General features: G+C 41.4%; 1 protein-coding gene across 1 annotated transcript in view; it reads right to left on the reverse strand.

Moving 5' to 3' along the window:
* fgf11b (fibroblast growth factor 11b) overlaps window positions 1-18,526 on the reverse strand; it is a 40,255-nt gene extending 21,729 nt beyond the window's left edge. Inside the window, exon 1 of the mRNA XM_085469785.1 lies at window positions 18,115-18,526. Within this exon, the coding sequence (XP_085325911.1) occupies window positions 18,115-18,307 (193 nt within the window). The 5' untranslated portion in view covers window positions 18,308-18,526. The remainder of the gene's footprint in view (window positions 1-18,114) is intronic.
* Window positions 18,527-19,687: the final 1,161 nt, after the last annotated feature.

Consider the following 19,687-nt stretch of genomic DNA (forward strand, 5'->3'; position numbering starts at 1 on the left):
CACCAATGGCTTATGTAAAAAGGAATAAATATGTTTTCTATTGCCATATTGTAGTTGCTTGTTGTATTAATGGATTGGAGAGACAAATAAATAAGCTGGAAAAAAAGAGGATGGTTGTGCCAGGGATTAAAAAACAAAAAAAAAAAGCAGACTTCATAAGGACAATGAAGACGAGGAGTTTGGCCAAACATTTAGATTTTCAGACCAACATGGTGAGAATGGCAAATAGGTTGTTGTGTTTACCGTCCAAAATGAGGGGATAGTGTAATATATCACTGGGATTTAAAGCAAATTGGAATCTGAAGTCTTTTTAAACAGCAAACTGAATGAAATTCACAAAATCATGAGGAGAAGAAATCTGAGCAAACGGTAAAAGTAAGAACTTATTGTTTATTCAAGAAAGATTACAGATGTCACAAATGTTTTAAATATAATTTTTCTTATTTTGCTCATTAAAGATGGGGAATATTATCATTGCATATTAAACGTGGAAGATACAGGAAAATTCCCTTCATTTTATTTTGAAATTATTTATATTTTATTTATTTAAGTCCACATTCCTGATTTGGATAGGCTTTGATATTGAAGATTCATTTAAATGTATTTTTATTAATGTTTTTTTTTTTTCATTTTATAAATATATCTTTCTAAATCATGTAAAGAGGACAACAGTAACACGTTAGACAAATTCTTCATATTACTCCATGCGGATTATAGACTTATATATATATGGATTGTGTCAAATATGCACATGCAGCATTTACATCTTTGGTTAGAAAACATAGTAAAATATCTCCTGGAACATTATTACATTATTATCTCTGTTTATGTTTACGTTATTATACAACTCTGATATGCTGATGTTGACCTGTTTAAATAAGCTAGCTGTGTTGTAAATGTAAAGAACATTTAACACTTTGTTAAAGAGTCAACTAGAAACACCTGAAAATCTTATTTTCTGCCCATTGTCCAGCATCACTACTGAGAGATTTTTGTTTCATTTAAATAGAACAATTTAGATTAAAGGCTTAAACTAAATAAATATCTTACTATAATGATTGTATCAAATGCACACGTGTCTGTTCCCTAACTCCTCCTAGACTTGTTAATCAATGGGAATGAAGAAAAATTAAAAATATATGTATTTATTATTAATTTATCTGGTGTGTATAAACAGCCATTTTTGCCATCTGACTTTATCTGACTTTATCTCACTATCACAACAAGATGGCGGCGCGCACGGGTGCAGCGGCTCTTAGCTCTCCAGTTTGGTGCTCGTTTTTACTTTTAATGTGGATATTTTTGAATGTTTGCAACGCCGCCATCTCTTACAGTCGCCAGAACCTAATTGACCTAGGTTTTAAATATAGTTTGTCTGTTTCTGGCGACTATCAGCGAACACACAACATCCTGGTGGAGATAGCGAGACCGCCAGGGTCACCGTGGATGGTCTGCCCGCCCAGCAAGCGTAGAAGGCGACGGAGGGAAAGAAAGCAGAAGAGGGGATGCCGGTCGGGCTCAGACGCTAGGCTACGCAAACATCCACACCGGCCAGCACTTCCGAGCCTTTTCCTATCGAACGCCAGATCCATCACCCACAAACTTGACGAATTGGAGCTACAGATAGCCAACACAAGCTTTGCACGTAACTGCAGCATTATTCTTATTACGGAGACGTGGCTTCACCCGCTGATTCCCGACGCTGCAGTCGAGTTAGCAGGCCGCACGCTACACCGGCATGACAGAAACAGCAACTCAGGTAAAAGCAGAGGAGGGGGGCTATGTGTTTACGTGCATAACGAGTGGTGTTGTAACAGCAGGATCATTCACACACACTGTTCTCCTGATTTGGAGGTTCTGGCAGTCTCGTGCAGACCTTTTTACATCCCGAGGGAGTTTACAGTAGTTATTGTGATAGCTGTTTATATACCGCCGGATGCTAACGTTAGCACGGTTCTCAGCCTCTGGCTCAACACCATAAACAAACAACAGCTTGCCCACCCCGATGGGGTTTTTATTGTCGCCGGCGACTTTAACAAAGCGTGCCTAAAGACTGTGCTTCCTAAATTTGTCCAGTTTGTGGACTTTGCTACGAGAGGAGAACACACTTTGGACCATGTCTATTCAAACATCAGGCGTGCTTTCAGAGCGACACCCCTCCCCCACCTGGCTGGATCTGACCACCTCTGCATGTCCCTCACCCCCACCTACACCCCCCTGCTGAGAAAAACAAAGCCCCAGACAAAGACAATAAAAACCTGGCCTGAAGGAGCCCTTTCTCAACTGCAGGACTGCTTCTCAACAACTGTATGGGATTTATTCTCCAGCCACAACCTCCAGGAGTACACGGACACTGTACTCTCGTACATCAGGAACTGTGTTGACAATGTCACCGTCAACAAAAGGGTCAGGGTATTTCCAAATCAAAAACCCTGGATGAATAGCGAAGTGCAATCCCTCCTAAAAAGCCGCAACACTGCCTTCAAGTCAGGGGACAGGGCTGCGTATAGGGCGGCCAGGGCAGACCTGAGTAGAGGCATCAGGAAAGCTAAGGCTGCCTATAGGAGGAGGATTGAAGATCACTTTGCTGACAACGACCCCAGAAAAATGTGGCAGGGGATTAATCACATTACCAACTACAGAAGCAATAACCAGGCAACATCTAGGACTGATGCCTCACTGGCTGAGGATCTAAACCGTTTCTTCGCCCGCTTTGAGACGACCAAGCCCTCAGCTGCCACACCACTTCCACCCGCCCCCAGCACTGGCACACTAACACTTAGGGAGCACCAAGTGAGGTGTGTTCTAAGGTCAGTGAATCCCAGGAAGGCGGCAGGTCCTGATGGAATACATGGAAAGGTTCTTAGAGCATGTGCTGACGAACTGACCGGAGTCTTCACTAAAATCTTCAACCTTTCCTTGTCATCAAACACCGTCCCGCCCTGCCTCAAAACCTCCACCATCATCCCCATCGCCAAGAAGACAGCTGTGGCCAGCCCAAATGACTACAGGCCTGTTGCACTTACGCCTGTAGTGATGAAGTGCTTTGAGAGACTGGTCTGTCAGCACATCAGGGCCGGTCTGCCTCCCACTCTGGACCCCCACCAATTTGCCTACAGGACAAATCGTTCCACCGAGGACGCTATCACCATAGCGCTCCACACTGCGCTGAGTCACCTGGAGCACCGAGGAAGCTATGTGAGAATGCTCTTTCTGGACTTCAGCTCAGCATTCAATCATATCATCCCGGAGATCCTGGTCCAGAAACTGTCTCACCTGGGACTCTCCACCCCCATCTGCCTCTGGATCAAGGACTTCCTGACAAATAGACCACAGTCTGTCAGACTCGGCCCCCACCGGTCCAGCACCATCACACTCAGCACCGGGTCTCCACAAGGATGTGTTTTGAGTCCCCTCCTGTTTACGCTCTACACATCCGACTGCTCCCCTACCCATCTCTCAAACACCATCATAAAGTTCGCGGATGACACCACAGTGGTTGGACTCATCTCAAGGGGGGATGAGTCGGACTACAGAGATGAGGTCAACAGACTGACTGAGTGGTGTTCAGTTAACAACCTCCAACTGAACACCACGAAAACTAAAGAACTTATCTTGGACTTCAGGAAGGGCAGAGCAGACCCGGCCCCACTTTACATTCACGGGAGCTGTGTGGAGAGGGTACACTCCATGAGGTTTCTGGGCGTGCAGATCTCTGATGACCTCTCCTGGACTGCAAATACTACAGCGGTGGTTAAAAAGGCCCAGCAGCGTCTCCACTTTCTGAGAGTGCTCAGGAGGAACAACCTAGAGGAGAGGCTGCTGGTGACATTTTACAGAGCCACCATAGAGAGCATCCTAACGTACGGCATAACAACATGGTATGCAGGGTGCTCAGCTGCAGACAGGAAAGTACTGCAGAGGGTCATCAACACAGCCCAGAAGATCACTGGCTGCTCTCTGCCCAGCCTGGAGGTCACTGCAAACTCTCGGTACCTCAGCAGAGCTGGCAATATCATCAAGGACCACTCTCACCCCAGCAACCAACTGTTTGAACTATTACCGTCAGGCCGACGGTACAGGTCACATAAAACCAGGACAAACAGATTCAGGGATAGCTTCTTTCCCAGAGCTATCACCGTAGTAAATAAGCACAAAAACAATTGAACCTATTCCATACCGTCACTGTCATTATATTATGCTGCTATTCATACTGTCATTATATTAATGCTGCTATCCTGTATATATTGTACATACTATTGTTTGAGTACTTACGATTGTTTTTTTTGTACCTTTTATATTTTACATTTATATTTATTATTGAAACTTGCACCAAGGGAGTGGCACTCCAATTTCGTTGTACTCTGTACAATGACAATAAAGGCTATTCTATTCTATTCTATTCTATTCTATTCTATTCTATTCTATTCTATATTGCGATATAATGAAGAACAATAACATGAATAAATGAGCAGAATCTGTATCTGCAGAAAACTGAGTGACTTAACTAAACTGACTTCATTTTTTTAAAGTTACAAATGGTGCTTTACCCCCTAAACTAGTTTGTGTACATGCCACAGTATAGCAAGCGCACATTATTAGGCAAGCCAACTTCTCCTGCTTTTATAAGCCCTGGAGGAGCATTCTGATAGATAGTGACACAGTCTGACAGCAGTCTACCTCTGGATTAGCAAAGCACACAGAGTTGTTTACATGAGCAAAAAGCCAGTGTTTGTATCATGAGCATGCTTAGTGTGCACACTGAGTATCTACTTCTGCTTCACAGGGGTAAACAGAGAAGATGATAACTTGGAGAGCTACTGGATCAAAGGTCATGTGTACTGATTTTGGTATAACAGGGCATACGTGCTCTAAAACAGTAAAAGCATATTTGATTTATTGCAGGGGACAAAACAGTGACCATTTTATGGTCCTCTAAGTCAAAGTACTGCATAATGGAGTGATAGAAAGCACACAGGTGCAAAAGTAAAACTTGGGGTTGCCATTTCCGCTGTTTCTCAGTTCTGTTTAGCTGTATTCAAAACAAATATTCTAGCTCAGAGTGTAAAAAAAATGAGGCCCAGGGGATCACAGACAGACCAAAGACTGCAATTTGGCCCAATATGGATTTTAATTGTATTTTCATAAGTTTTGCAGCTTTTCCTGCTGATAAAGAGCTCCACCATGCCCATTCATACAACAACAAAGTAAATACGTAATAGATAAACACAAAGTTTCTATTTTCTCTGTCTATTATGGAAATGTATGCTTTCTACAAATGGATTTACAGTAAGAAAAAAACAAAAATAATAACATTCAATTGAATCTTTTATGTAATTTTCCACCTTTATTTCTTAATTAAGCCTAAAGAGTCGTGCTGACAGAGTTTTCGTTATCATGTTGAAAAACTGAGGTGTGTTAGCGAAGTAATTTTTTTAAAAACATATCAGGCATTAAATGTTTAGTTAAAGTTCTTTACACTGACATAAAGAGGAGTTTCACTGGTTTCTGCCCTCTTAAGGGGTCTGAATGTGGCCCACCGTGCACAGCTATAGTCCCAGCTTTAGTTGCTCGTTAATTGTTACTTTTATGTCCTGTTAAAGATTCAGTGTGGTTTTAGCTTGTGCAGCTTTTTTAGTTAGGGCCTTCTCTTGTTTCAGCAGAGTAAATTTCCAAACTGTGTCTAAAGTAGTTAAAACTAGCTCCGCTTCAGCCAGATGCTTCTGTAAGAGGGCATTTACACATTGTTGCGTAAGCATTACCAATGATATAACGCCTTACTCAGTATTATAAAGGGACAGGGGACTTTCTGTAGATGCCTTTTTAATATTTAAAATTACTTTTATCTGTCAGCTTTTTGGAATTTTACTTAAGTAAGCAGGACTTTTACTAAGAGTGCTTTAAGATCAGTTTACTGTTTTGGGGGCAGTTACAGTCCCATTAACTGTAATGAAGGGCTGCAGCCTGTGATATACACTGTGAGAAATTATTGAAACATATTTGCAAATCCAGTTTGCTTACTTTAATTGGATTCAGAAACGGAACTTTTTATCAAAGTGGTTGCAGGCTCTCTGCAATTCTATAAATTCACTAGTTGGCCAATTGTTTCAACTTTATATATTTATGCACACATTATCTAACACAGTAACGTGAGATGGTTAATCCTTTGGGGGGGGGGGGGGGGGGGGGGGGTTGAAACTGAGGCCATTAATCAAACCAGCCTTGTTTTTGTAGAAAAGAAGAACAATGTATTTTTCATTGGGTCATGACCAGACGCATGACATTGAAAGTGTGCTGGAAAATGGAACACAAGCTTTTGGTAATCAGTGTTTCTGCACTCAAACGTGACCATATATTTAAAAAAAGAAAAAAGAAAAAAAAGCTCATGATCATCATTAATCCTACCATGTTTATCTGCTGTGATTCATCCAGAGTCAGTTGCAACCCTGTTCTGTAGTTACACGAGCAGCGGGCAGTGCACACATTCTTTCAGGGTGAACACACCTACATCTGCCTTGCAGAATTTTCTCTAAATATGCCAGCAGCACAACGTGCAGCTTCCACCGTCCAGGGTATTTCCCATGGAGAGGAAGCACGTGTGTGTGTGTGTGTGTGTGTGTGTGTGTGTGTGTGTGTGTGTGTGTGTGTGTGTGTGTGTGTAAGACTACATTCATCACTCCTGGGACATGTGTGGGCTTGAGTGACAGGAAACATTCGCTGATCCAGGTCAGTGGAGTGTGGGTCAAAGAGAGCTCCTTGTCTGTTTATGTACATCAACACAGGTGTTGTCAGCTCACCCGACAACATGTTGACTCATCAGCCGGCCCATTTTCAAGTGACCTCTCCACACATGAGAGGAAATATGACAAGCAGAAAGGAAAGTGTGTAGCGAGTCTCCCCTTAAGAGATGTGGATTTAAAAGACGCCGCATAAATGTGACACAACACAAGTCCCACGTTTGCTGCACAAAGTATAACGCAGTTTTCAAACGGCGAGACGGAGACATTATTAAGTTAGGTAAGTTGTCGAGAGCAGTTTGTTTATTAAATTGACTTTTCCTCTAATCCCAGCAGAAGCCGCTGCTAGGTTTACACCGGGACGCCCCTCATCAATTTGCATTCCACATCGATAATCATTTTGAGAATCGCACGGGGGAGAATGGAGCCTAGCCCTCCAGTTCAACCATACACACAGCAATTATGTGGGTATCTGTATAAATGAGGTCAATGCACATAAGAACCCTTCGCTGCTGTGTAATTGCTCTGAAAAATAAGCAGCGGTTGAGATTTATCTCTAATCAGCGTAGTGTATGTCTCAGTGTTGGTTATCATTACACTAATGTATTTATCTGGCTTGATTTGAGCTCAGTATGTTGCTGGCTGATCTCCCCAAAGGCGAGCTCCTCTCGATAAGGTTGGAGGTAATTACTGGGGGCCTGCATGACTGAGCAGCCAAGGGCATTTTCCTCTGCTTTGACCCAATCGAACAACGGGGGTTTTCCTTGGCTTATATTTGCAGGAGTTCCCGATTTGCTCTTACCTTTTGCGTGAAAATACTCCACTCTGTGTTTTTGCATGCATGTACTCTACTGTATTTTACACATAAAAGAACGAGTCAGCCTCCCGCATGTGTGTTTGATTCTGCATGTAATAAAAGGAGAATACAGTTTCTCGTTTTCTAAATTGGGCCAGGTCTACAGTACAGTGCTGCTAGTAATTATCAACCTTGTGGAAAGAGAGGAGGGAGAGGGAAGGGAAGGAAAGGAGAATTGGAAGCCTGAAGTCATGGTACCCAGCTAACAACTTTAACAAGAGTGAGGAATGCTCTGTGTATGTCCAGAAATAAAAGAGATAAGGACAGCAAGTGCGACACAAAAAAGGGCAATGATGGAGTGATGGAGCTGCAAAAAGATGCGACAAGAATAACGGGGAGGGAGAGGAGAGATGGGAAGACGCACCGGAAGGGATGTTGTAGAAGAGGGATAGGAGGACGGGGCGAGGTTAAAGAAAGAATAGGAACGAATGAGGTGTATCTCATCAGCAGCGAGTTCAAGAGTGGCCTCTTAATTTGAATTCAAGGCTTCATAAATCATTTCCTGTGACAATGGCAGCGATTCACATAAGTGAGGCACAGTTATTGCTTGTTATTAATGGCACTGACAAGAGCATGTCACACACGAGCACGAGCAAATAGGACTCACAACGCTTCCCTGACACACATTCAATATTCACATATGTGCTTCATTAGCATTATGACAGAAACGTATCAGTGACAGTTAACAACATGCTCAGCTCAGGGGATTCAGAGTAATGTGGGGCAGACCCCATGCTGCAAGTTTCTTCAGGTTGAAACGTAAAACACACACAGACACAAGTGGAGAAGTGCTCAAGCTCACGCCTCACCTATCCTTTTTTCTCCAATTGACCCGCCAGCAAGGACACAAATAGGCACTTGATATATGCAGAACAAACAAAGACAAACATCCTCTGAACTCCCACAGGGGTCCAGACCTCTGTCAGAATGTGTGATGATCATGCCAGCGAACATGCGACTGCGCTAAACAGTGTGATTGGGGCCAGGAAAGGATTTACACATTAAAGGTGTGGTTTGCAGTGTTTTTCTTTACTGAACCACTTATATGATGAGGTCCCCGCACAGCAGAGGAAAGTCATGCATAGAGATGCTTAAAGGCAGCTTCTCACCCATTGTAGATTTTCTGCCAAGCTTTGACTGAGATTAACTTTAGCAGACGCTGCCACACATATAGCATTTAAATAGGAAATAGAAAAGACCCTGACAGAATATACAAACAAGGAAACAGCCACAAACATGTCCAGTGGAATAATTTGCATGTATTGAAATAAATTCAAATTCAAATTTTATTTGTCACATACGCAGTCATACACAGTACGATATGCAGTGAAATGCTTACACAAGTGCTCGTGACTTAAAGAAAAAATAAATAAATAAGGGTATGAATAAGATAGGAAATAAATATGAAAATTAAAAAGGGTAAATTTAACTGGGAAGAATAAGATAAAAATATATAAATTAAAGTTGAAAATAAAATAACTGTACAACAAAATACACAATACACAAATACACAGTCTAGAAATATGTAAGAATGTATGAAGAAATATAAATATATATATATACAATAACAGCAGCTGTACAAGTATTAAATGGAAATGAAGAAATATAATGTCCAGTGTTGTGCAATCCACATTTGTAAGTGTCTTGTGCAGTGCAAATATGCTTAAAATGATTTAGTGATGAAGTGATTCGATTAGATGACCACGCATCTAATTGAATTAGTATAAACAAAGTCCAGAATGTCCAGTGTGTGTTTAAGAACCATATGTGTGGGTCAGTACTATGTGGTGGTGTGATTGAGAAACCGTATCGCCTGCGGGAAGAAGCTTCTCCTCAGTCTCTATTCACATTTTTAAGTATTGATGCTTAATCAACATGTAAGGTATCAGAAATGGCAGACTCGTGACATTTCAGTACCATATTTATATTGCACATTATCATAGACAAAATACTAGGAGAGCATATTGTATATATTCCATTGCGAGTAATTCTGTTATGTAATTGAAATAATAGCTATTTTAGGTTAAAGACCTCATTATCATTTCATTGGTCCTATCTCTTAGCTTTTCTGCTTGGACTGGTGCCCTCATGACCCGAACCCAGATAAGTGATTGTAAATGGATAGATGGATATCTTACATTGGGCCTTGGTGCAGTCCCTTAGTTCATCGTCTGAAACAAGTCCTTTTAGCTACTTCCCTCTCTCTTTAATCACAATAGGTAAAACAATTGTTGGAGAAAAGAAAAAAGATGGCAATTTAACTGCAAAATTATATAGGTGCTGGACAACCTTGGTTTTATATGGGAACATATCCAGAAAACTGGCAACCAGCTGAGTCCAGTCTCCTATTGTAAAGAGAAGTGCCAAGACGAGTTGCGCATATCGCCACAGACTGACTCAGATTGATTGCAACGTGTTGGTAATCTGTCTGTGCTTATAAATTAGACTGCAGCTCTTTGCAGACTTTCACCAACCTGTGTGATAGTGATGGTCGTCAGCCTAAGATGGGCCGCCATTATTTGGAGACAGGTTACCTCCCACCAGGTGACCATAACAATTGCCTTGTGATCGAAAGTTGCTGTCCAGATTCTGATGGTGTTGCAAGCTCAACCACTGGGCAACCATTTGGTCACTATAACTACTAGCAATCAGTCACTGAGCCATAAGTCAACTTTCTTCTCATTTGCTGTCTCTTATAAACTCAAGGGTTTGACACCATGGGACGGAGAGCTTCTTCACTCACAGCTCATGCCGTGTGCCTGAGATGACCAGGGATATCTGCTCTCCGTGACATTGTAGAGCCAATAATAGAAAAAAAAAGAGCAGTCCGAAGCGACTGGAATATACTAGTTTAACAATATATATGAGGCAAAGTATGTAATTGCGTAATAGGTCTCTTTTTATGTCCCTAAAATATATATTTTTTGGTTTCCCATCGCAGTATCCCATGGTTGTCTTCCATTTATGATCGCCTTCCTCTTACACTCTCCAAATTTCCCTCCACTTGTCTTCTCATCATTACCTCTTTACAGTAGGTGTCCTCTATTCTCAGTTTTTCTCTTGTTAGAGGTAAATTCAATCTCCCCTTGTCAGCTTTAATCAAAGCACCCACAGATTCAATTTAGCAGGCATGTGTGGGAGGTTAAGGTGGCATCTTCAGTAGGACAGGAAGAAAAAGAGGCATTTTTTGTACACACATCCTTCCTCCTGCCTCACTTTGAATAAGATTTAAAGCCATTGTCAACAAGCTCTCTAAGGCAGGATCTTTTTCCACAAGCCAACTCCTAAACTCTAGCTGTAATAATACTTTAAAGTAAAAGAGATCAGTCTGTCATGTCCACTCACTTTATTTGTTAGACATAGGTAACTTAAAGATATAAAGTTAGGTAAACCATCAAAATTAAAATAACTAAATCTCTTAATCTCTGGTGTTTTTTACTTTACACAAGAAACTGCAAAAGATTAAAGCTTAAAACTTTTTCTTTCAAGACACACCATTTGGTGCCAGATAGTTTAGATGGCTGTGGAATACCGCGGGCTCTTTCGTGCTGGAAATCTCCTGACGTTGGTGGGATGACCTCATCAGCAACCAACGACTAATCTTCTGTTTGTCTCATCTAAATATGTCAAATTGTGATGAATACTAATCTTATTACAACTTTCCTGCAATGATGCGAAACAAACAATCTTCTACTGCAAAATTTTAATTTCGTCTTTAAAATTTAAATCAATAGCTGTCTAATAACATAGATAGGGTTAGAAGTCTTAAGTAAGTCTTGAGTTTTCTGTTCTTGCCCAGACTTAATGGGCAACAGGACACTTATAATGTATCTGGTAACAGCTGGGCAGTTAGAAATGAGTGCTATTATTGATCCTGCTTGTCAGTAGCCAGTCTTGTTGAAACTCATTAAGCTAATGAAACCTATTAATGTTATTCTACAAGTTTTGCACAAAATAAGCTATAACCTAGGTACATTGTGACACTCACCAATGATATTTTCACCTCAAATTCGTAATGAGGAGGAAATAGTTTTTGGTACTATGCCTCTGGGTTGGATGTACAGCAATCTTCTTGCAGGTAAAGGTTTTAATAACTAAAGAAAGTAAGGCATTTGTTACCTCGTAATGTCAGGACAGTAAATTCTAGTTTAAACTTCCACTGAGTGTTTTTTAAAAATCTTGCAGTTTGTGTACATGCATAATACTGACATGGTAACACTATTGAATCTGAAATAAACTTGCCAACACTCCTTGTTTTCCCTCAACTAGCAATTAAGAAGGGATTTGACTTGAGTGTGTGACTGCTCTCCACTGATGAAGCTATTGCTGCTGCTTGTCCAAAAACTAATTAGGAACATTTAAAGAAGTGCTAAAGCCCCAGTGCAAACGGTGCCCAGAGTTAATAACTACAGGTTTAATTTGATGACGATTGCTAACGTTTCCGTGACTTGAGGTTGGGACAGTTGCATTTTTTCTTCTTCTTTTTTTTAACTTTAGTAAATCCCATCAATATCAGAGCTGGGAGCCAGGTGGATGCACTGATGGTGCCGGTATAGCAGGTGCACTCAAACCTGCTGCACAGCTTCAGATAAAGATGCTGTTTTTTTTCTACTGAGCTTGCTGTTTTTATTCCATTTCGATTTGTCTTTACCTGCAATTTCAACACATGTAGTAAAGTGAGCTTACTGAGTCATTCGAATGACACCATCCTCACCAGCTGCGGCAGCCAACTGACGATCGGCGACCTAATCCAGCGCCGCCGACTCCGTTGGTTTGGCCACAGTTTTCGAATGGACCCGAGCCGCTACACCCATGGCCTACTCTGTTTGACCCGCCCCACCGATTGGAGGGTGCATCGAAATGCACCAAAGAAGACATGGATGAAACAAATCCAGGATTATTTGAAGGCCCTTCGACTTGACCTCGAGCAGGCAAGAACCATCGCCTTAGAAAAGCGTGGAAGATAATTGTTGGTCAAGCAAGAGAACCTGCGGCACCTACAGCAGCGTACTGGTTGTGCGGCAGACCACCGCCGCTGGTCGCCCGCTAAGGACAAGAAGAGGAAGAGAGCCTACGGGAAGTAAATCTAATCTAGGGCAAGATTACTTGAAACCATCAGCTTCACTATGAGGAGGCAGTTTCTAACTTCTGCATGTCAGAATGAATTACTGTAGCAACAGCATTTGTCTTGGCACTTATTAAAAGTTTGGTACTGACCAGTCTGGCATAAGACCAAGTTATATCAGTCCTTGTTTCCCATCCCTGGTCCGAGTGACAGGATTCTTATTCAACAGCAGCAGGCAGCTGGAGCTCAGCTGGTGGAACAGGTTGTCCTCTAATTGCCAGGTTGAGGGTTTGTTTGACAGCCAGGGCATGTTGCTAAAGTCAAAGTTGCTCCCAATGGCAGGTGAGCACCTTTCACGGATGGTCTGACACCAATAGTGTGAATGAGAGAGAAAATAATGTATAAAATAAATTGCTGTGGTTACCACTAAGATCAACCATTTAACCCATACCACACTGAAAACCACCTTTAACCCACTACAACGCCCGCAAACCTTCATTCCAATTTAGGAAAGATGCTCAACTTTCGAACCATGACTGACTACTCTCTAAACAGATTAAGAGGATAACTGAAGAAGTGTTTTGCAGTGGCACTTAATATCCAACCCCATGGTTTCCCATCTCATCTTCTTCTCCACATGCTGCAGCTATGACAGTCTGATTCACAGCTCTCTGCTGTCCCACCCGCCTCCCCTTTAATCTCTCCACCAATATCTCTCCTTACTCTTCTGCATTTTTGATCTTTGGATCTGAGTCCACCCCCGTCATCACCATCCACCCCCAAAAACAATTTTCTGTGGCATTAGTAATATCTTCTACTCTTTTCTTTAAGCTTGTGTTTACCTCTGCAGACTTGCCCTGCTTCACTGTCTCTTTCTCTCTGTCTCTCTCTCTGACCCCTGTCACAGTCAGTAAAGTTCTGATGAGAAGCTACCTAACACTGCATTGTCTGATCAGGTGTTGTTGAGTAAGCGAGTTTGCAGCCTCGATCTCTTGGGGTCAGCTTAATGCTATCCTCTGCTGGATCTCTCCTTGTAACCCGGTCTGCTGCCTGCCAGCCAGGCCCTACATTTCTGCTCCAACTGTTGACTGGCTTCTCCAGTGCTTACACCTACAACATACTACTGCACCTCCATGCCAAACAGCATTTTCAATGCTACAAGATGTCCAGGTCTGCACTATATTTGCATGCATTAGTGTCTAATGACTCAGCTAATAGTGTTACTATTTTTAATGTGTATTAATATGTTTATGGTAAAACCTCTCTGAAGCCTACTAACATTTTTCGTCCACCAAAATCAAGATATATGGTTTATCTGAATTTTTTTCTGTATCTCATTTTATACCTACCTGCTAGTGCTTGTTTTTTCCAGATCTGTTGTCCGTGTGCTTGTTTGATTTAACTTAGAAAAAAGGTACCAAAGTTAATCTGCAGGGCCAGGGAGTTTGATATCCTTTCACTTTTCAAGTCAGATTCAACCTTGAACAAACCAAGAGGGAGATTATTGATTAATTGCTATACATTAATGAGCCAAATTGATCTGAAAGAAGGGCAGGAGTATAGATCCCTGACAGGGCAACCACTTGAAAGGGTTTTCTGTACAGTAAGGGACTATGCAGGACACCCAGAGGAAGGTGATTACACGGTAAAATCAGGTAGATGATCATCCTTTCTGTGATTTGTGCCAGCCACATTTACAAGTGGTGGGCAGTAGCAGTAATAAATTTAGCTTGTGTCTGCTGGTGTGATGCTAAAATGACAACTGAAACTATTCGCGGCTCAAAAACACTGCAGGAAGAGAATTTACATGTGGAGACAGAAAACATATAATTACATTTTTTGGCATCAGAGTATTAACTTGTGCAAATGGCTTTTATATGTACATGTTTTTAAAAGATATGCACTTGTGTTATATAATGGAAGTTTAATCTCTAATCTCTAAGCCTTTTTTTAAATCCATAGAACTTATATAAGATATTTACAGTGCATATCCTTCCAATGTCCCCATGTGGTCGTACTGGGAGTCTGGCTTCACCTTTCGGATTGTGGCTGTTAACTGTAGTCCTTATTCTGCTCTGTGAGCTCGCTGGCCAGCCTAAAAAGGTGGACAACTGGTTGTACTTAAGGCTTTTCCTGGGTGATCAGGCAGTAGAGTACTTAGATGTATATGATGGAGCATTGTCCCGCATTATTGTTCTCTCTGCTTTAAATGCTCTATACTCTCTGATGTCCCAAATTGTAGACAGTCCAAATAGCTCATCCTTAAAGGAAGCAACCAATACCAATACCCTCCACTGTGCTTTCATCTGGTCCATTAAGAGTTACTCTCATTTTATCTGTTCATCAAATCTTTGAAAAATCTTGCTTTGTGAAATCTTGATGCTTCCACCATGTGGCCATTTTATGTTGGCCTTATTTCTGAGCACTCCTGTCATTCTTATTCATTTTAATTGTTTAAATGTAAATGCACAAAAAGACCAGAGATCAGACGATGGCGCTCATATGGGATTTCTCTACTCATTTTGAGCACTCAAAACACTATACAAGCCCTGTTCATGCATTTTAAGTACTATTTTTAACTTATCAGTCAGACTACAATGCATGCATCAGGGGAACTCAGGGTTCAGTATCTTGCCCAAGGATAAGAATCACGTGCAGATTAGAGGAGCCGGGGGTCGAGCTGCTTTACTTCCTGAGAGTTTTAATTTTTTATGTCAAAAAACCCTCAAACCACCAAAAGTGGTGGTGGATTGTAACGCTTTCCATCACATTACATTTTTCTATTACATCTTTAATATTACCTCATTACAGTACTAACTGTATTAACATTGCTACTGTTCAAGCAACTGTTATTACTACTAACACAAAGCTAGCTTGATTGTCAACAGGTAACAAAAGCAGTAATAAGCGTTGTTGCTATGTAGCATCCATTTTTACCCATACCTGTCACTGTAGAAGTATTCTTTGGGCTGTTTTTCACCAGCTTTTCTGCTGGTTCTGTGTTTATACTTCAACACTAAAAGAAAATGTGTGCGCCTTCATTAGCATAGGGATTTATATGGCTCTGTACTCTCAGGTTTACATTTTTAACTCATAATTATGTGCATTATTTTTGTATGACGACCCCAACACTGAATGTCACACAAAGCTTAAAGCTCAAACAGCAGATGGGATATCTGGTGATTTTCCCTGAAAACACGATTAACTGTACTATATGTGGTCATAGTCGGTTCATTCATGTCCACATCAAATCACAAGCCACTGCAGCTCAGACAACTCATTATGTAAACAATTTACAACCCATTTCATAGAAAACAGGAATCGTTTAGGCTACACTGAACAGATGCATAGTGAGGGGAATTTAGGGATGCAATATTTTTTTCATTGTTATGTCACATCTGTTAAATCTGAAAATTTTAGCAATGTCTTGTCAAAACAGACGTGGTTTCTGAATAGTTCATTGGATGTGACTGACAGGAAGTTATTCCCGTTTTAATGATATGCGGGCTTAAATGTATTAAGCCAGTACAATCTTATCATCAAACAATACCACCAACACAATTAAAGAAACTCCAAGAGTAAAACACTCAGATGCTCAGACCAAATGCAGTAAATAGTGTGAACTAAGATAAATACAGCAAAGCAATATTTTGGCAATGAGGATCCCGTTGAAGCAATGTAGACATATGTGAACAAAGGGATGCAGAATGAAATGAAAGTCCTCGTCAAGCATGAAGCACTGCTCTTCGCTTTTGATTCTCATGTGGGGGAAACACTCTGAATTCACGGTTTCTTCTCCAATCAGCCGTGAAGGTATGTTTCCTCTTTAAGAATGATGTTTGTTCAGCAACATATTCTGTAGCATACTACTGTCGCTATTTGTGCACCAATGAGCCTAAACATTTCGAAGTCATCAATTCATTGCAGCAGTCACACCAAAGAAGAAAAAAGTACTTTGAAAATAAATTAAAAAAACATGATTTTTCTCCTGAATTAAAGCACACAAAGGTAAACATATAAGGAAAAGCAAAGACGCTTACTTTGTACGAAATGTTAAAAAAATAGCAAGCCATCATATAATGAGCACTATCTTATGAGCACTAATACTACAAAGCTTTTGTTTTGCATCCTTAAAGTGGTAAGAAAGAAAGGAATCTTAGCATCACATCACACGAATCTCTGTTCAGAGACTCAGAGCTGAAGTTCTGCTTTCAAAGACCAAGCATATCAGACAACCTGACAGAATTAAGCCTGCACTGGGATTGCAGTGGTTTTTAGCTATTTTGACAATTTATTGTTTGTGCAGGTCTGCATAATTATGTCTGGAGATGCAAAAGCTCTGTTATGTGCATGTAAACTCATGTCAGAGTTTTGTCTGACTAAAAACTTGTTTTATTTTTATTATGCAGACTTGAGAGATGTGGCGACCATTGGGAGAGGTGAGGATGCAGGAGGTGGCTGAGCTGAGAATGACTGCTAATGTGAAACTCAGATATGACAATGACAAGTGTGAATGGTTGGGTGTGAGCTTCACTGTTCATTAGAAATAAATGAGGACTGACAAAAAGAACTCTTAAACTAGTAAACAAACAAATGCATTAAAACTGCTTACTTTGTCATTGATTTTGCACTAAAATGTGTGTGTGACTAGCAGGAAGCTACTCCTTTTGAATGATATGGGGGCTTAAATGTATTGATCCAGCACAATTAATTCTTATTATCAAACAATACCAGCGGCAAAATTTAAGAAGCTCTGAGACTTAAAACAACCAAATGTAGTAAATAGTGTGAACTATGATAAATATAGTAAATAAACCTTTTGGCAATGAGGATCATGTTGACGCAATATAGACATATGCAAACAAAGGCATTCCGAATGAAATGAAAGTCCACATCAAGCATTAAGCTCTGCTCATCAATTTTTACTTTTCATCACTTTTCTCACTCTGAATTCACAGTTTCTTCTCCAATCAGCCATGAAGGTATGTGCCCTCTTTATGAATGATGTTTGTTCAGCAAAATTTCCTTAAGCTGTGGCTACCATTGGGAGAGGCGAGGATGCAGGAGGCGGCTGCACTGAGAATAACTGCTAATGTAAAACTCAAATATTACACTGACAAGTGTCAATGATCAAGTGCGAACGGAGCTACAAGGCATCTTGTTGAAGTGTTGATCATCATTGTTTGGACAGGGAATAAAAGAGGACCAAACAATGTGAAAAAGGACTAATAACAAAACCCTGTGAGTGTCTTTCAGAATGAACGTTGAATTGGAAAACTTTGTATAAAAGTGACTTATCTCATTTTAGTGCATAGGTAAATTTTCCATTTACATGAAGTGTGAAAAGTAATTTTAGCCCAGTTTTAAGATAACAGGTGTAGCTCTCACCTCTGGTACAATATCCCAAAATATGGGTGAACAGAGAAGCAAGATGGAAATGATATTAGTTGACTCACCTGGTCTTTTGTCATTTCGCCCTTTTCGACCTCCGCATAGCCGTACTTTAGAGATCAGGACAAGGATCTGTTTCTGGCACAGGGACTTGTTGCTCTTAGGACAGGGCTTGCGCTTGCTGGCTACCGGTCGGTTGGCTTGGTCGTCCTTGACCGCCCGTTTCTGTCTAATGAGAGAGCTGGCGAGAGCTGCCATCTTCCCCCCCTCTCACCTTTGGGAGGGGGGTGACTTCCTTCCCGGTACCCCCTTTGCTGGTTTGGCTTTTGCTTTCCTCAGTACACTAGAATAGGACGAATGTTATAAAGAAAACCCCACAGGGGAGATCGGGAGTCTAAGTGGGTTAACAGGGAAGAGTTTAGTTTGAGGGTTCCCTTGGAGAGGGATGAACTGGATAAGATGCAAGTTCACATGCAGTCCAATGTAATGGACCAAAAAAAAAAAAAAAATCAAAATCTGACAGTAACAGATCCCAGGAAAAAAATTTTTTTTAAAGTGATACAGTCACATTTTCAATGTAAAACTTTGAGACCAGCTTTAAAAAGACAGACTTTTCCAAAAGGTTACGCTCGAGACATGATTCTATCCCGCTTCCCCACTCATCTTTCACATCAAAATGTGGCCTGGCAGCCAAGTACAAAATGTTATATTGCAAAATAACTAACCTACTTTAAACAGGCGATACAGAAGAGAAAGAGCTCAAATTAATTTACGTATAAAAACACTTTTAAAGAAGAAAAGTGGGCTCATTTTGAATGCTAGGAAGCTCTTAAAAGCGCAAGAAAAACCAAACTGTTTTTCACCATTCGTGCATTCCATGGCGGTCCAACTTTGCCTCCCATTTAAATGTGGCAGCGTGGAATAATGAGCCGAGAGTCCAAGCAGTAATCCAGCTGACTTAAATCCAGAGGTAGCACAGCAGGCGGGACACTGACGGTCTTTGTCGGAATGAAGCCGGGAACGGAGCAGAGACATGGACACAGACAGGCAGAGACTCCTCTTCTGCCTCCAATGGCATGCCTCTTTCCCACAGACCTCACCAAAACCCCCCTCTTTCCTCCTCCCCTCCCCCCTCCTCCTCCCATCCAAAGTCAGCGAGTGGTTGTGAGAGTATGTGTGTGTGAATTCCAGCAGCCACCATCAGTAGAGGTGACATTCATGACAGAGAGAGAAAGGAAGGGGGGGAGCGAGAGACAGCAAAAGAGACTGAGGGAGGGGAGGGGAGGGGGAGGCAGAGGCTGTGATGTGTAAGAATGAGCTTGGCGGGGAAGACGGAGGAAAATGTGGGAGAAGGACGTCTTAACAGCCACTTCACCGAGGCTACAATTTTGTTATTTCACAGAAAACATCCCCCTAAAAAAACAAACTAGAGCCCCCCTGAAACAGAGACACAGCGCCAGAGTAGGAGAAAGACACCAGAGAGTGCTGGAGGTGCAGATTGTGACAGTTCTCTGTCTCCTCGAGAGGAGCAGCATCACCACGTGCTACCTTCCTGTCACATGCACCCACTCACACACACACCCAACACACACACACACAGAGCAAATCAGCATATTTTGTAATGGAGCCTTCCCTGCT

This window comes from Copadichromis virginalis, linkage group LG10 (assembly GCF_057382275.1).
Source record: "Copadichromis virginalis isolate Kocher_CV1m ecotype Utaka linkage group LG10, C_Virginalis_male_GT1.1, whole genome shotgun sequence".
In the NCBI taxonomy this organism is placed as follows: domain Eukaryota; kingdom Metazoa; phylum Chordata; class Actinopteri; order Cichliformes; family Cichlidae; genus Copadichromis; species Copadichromis virginalis.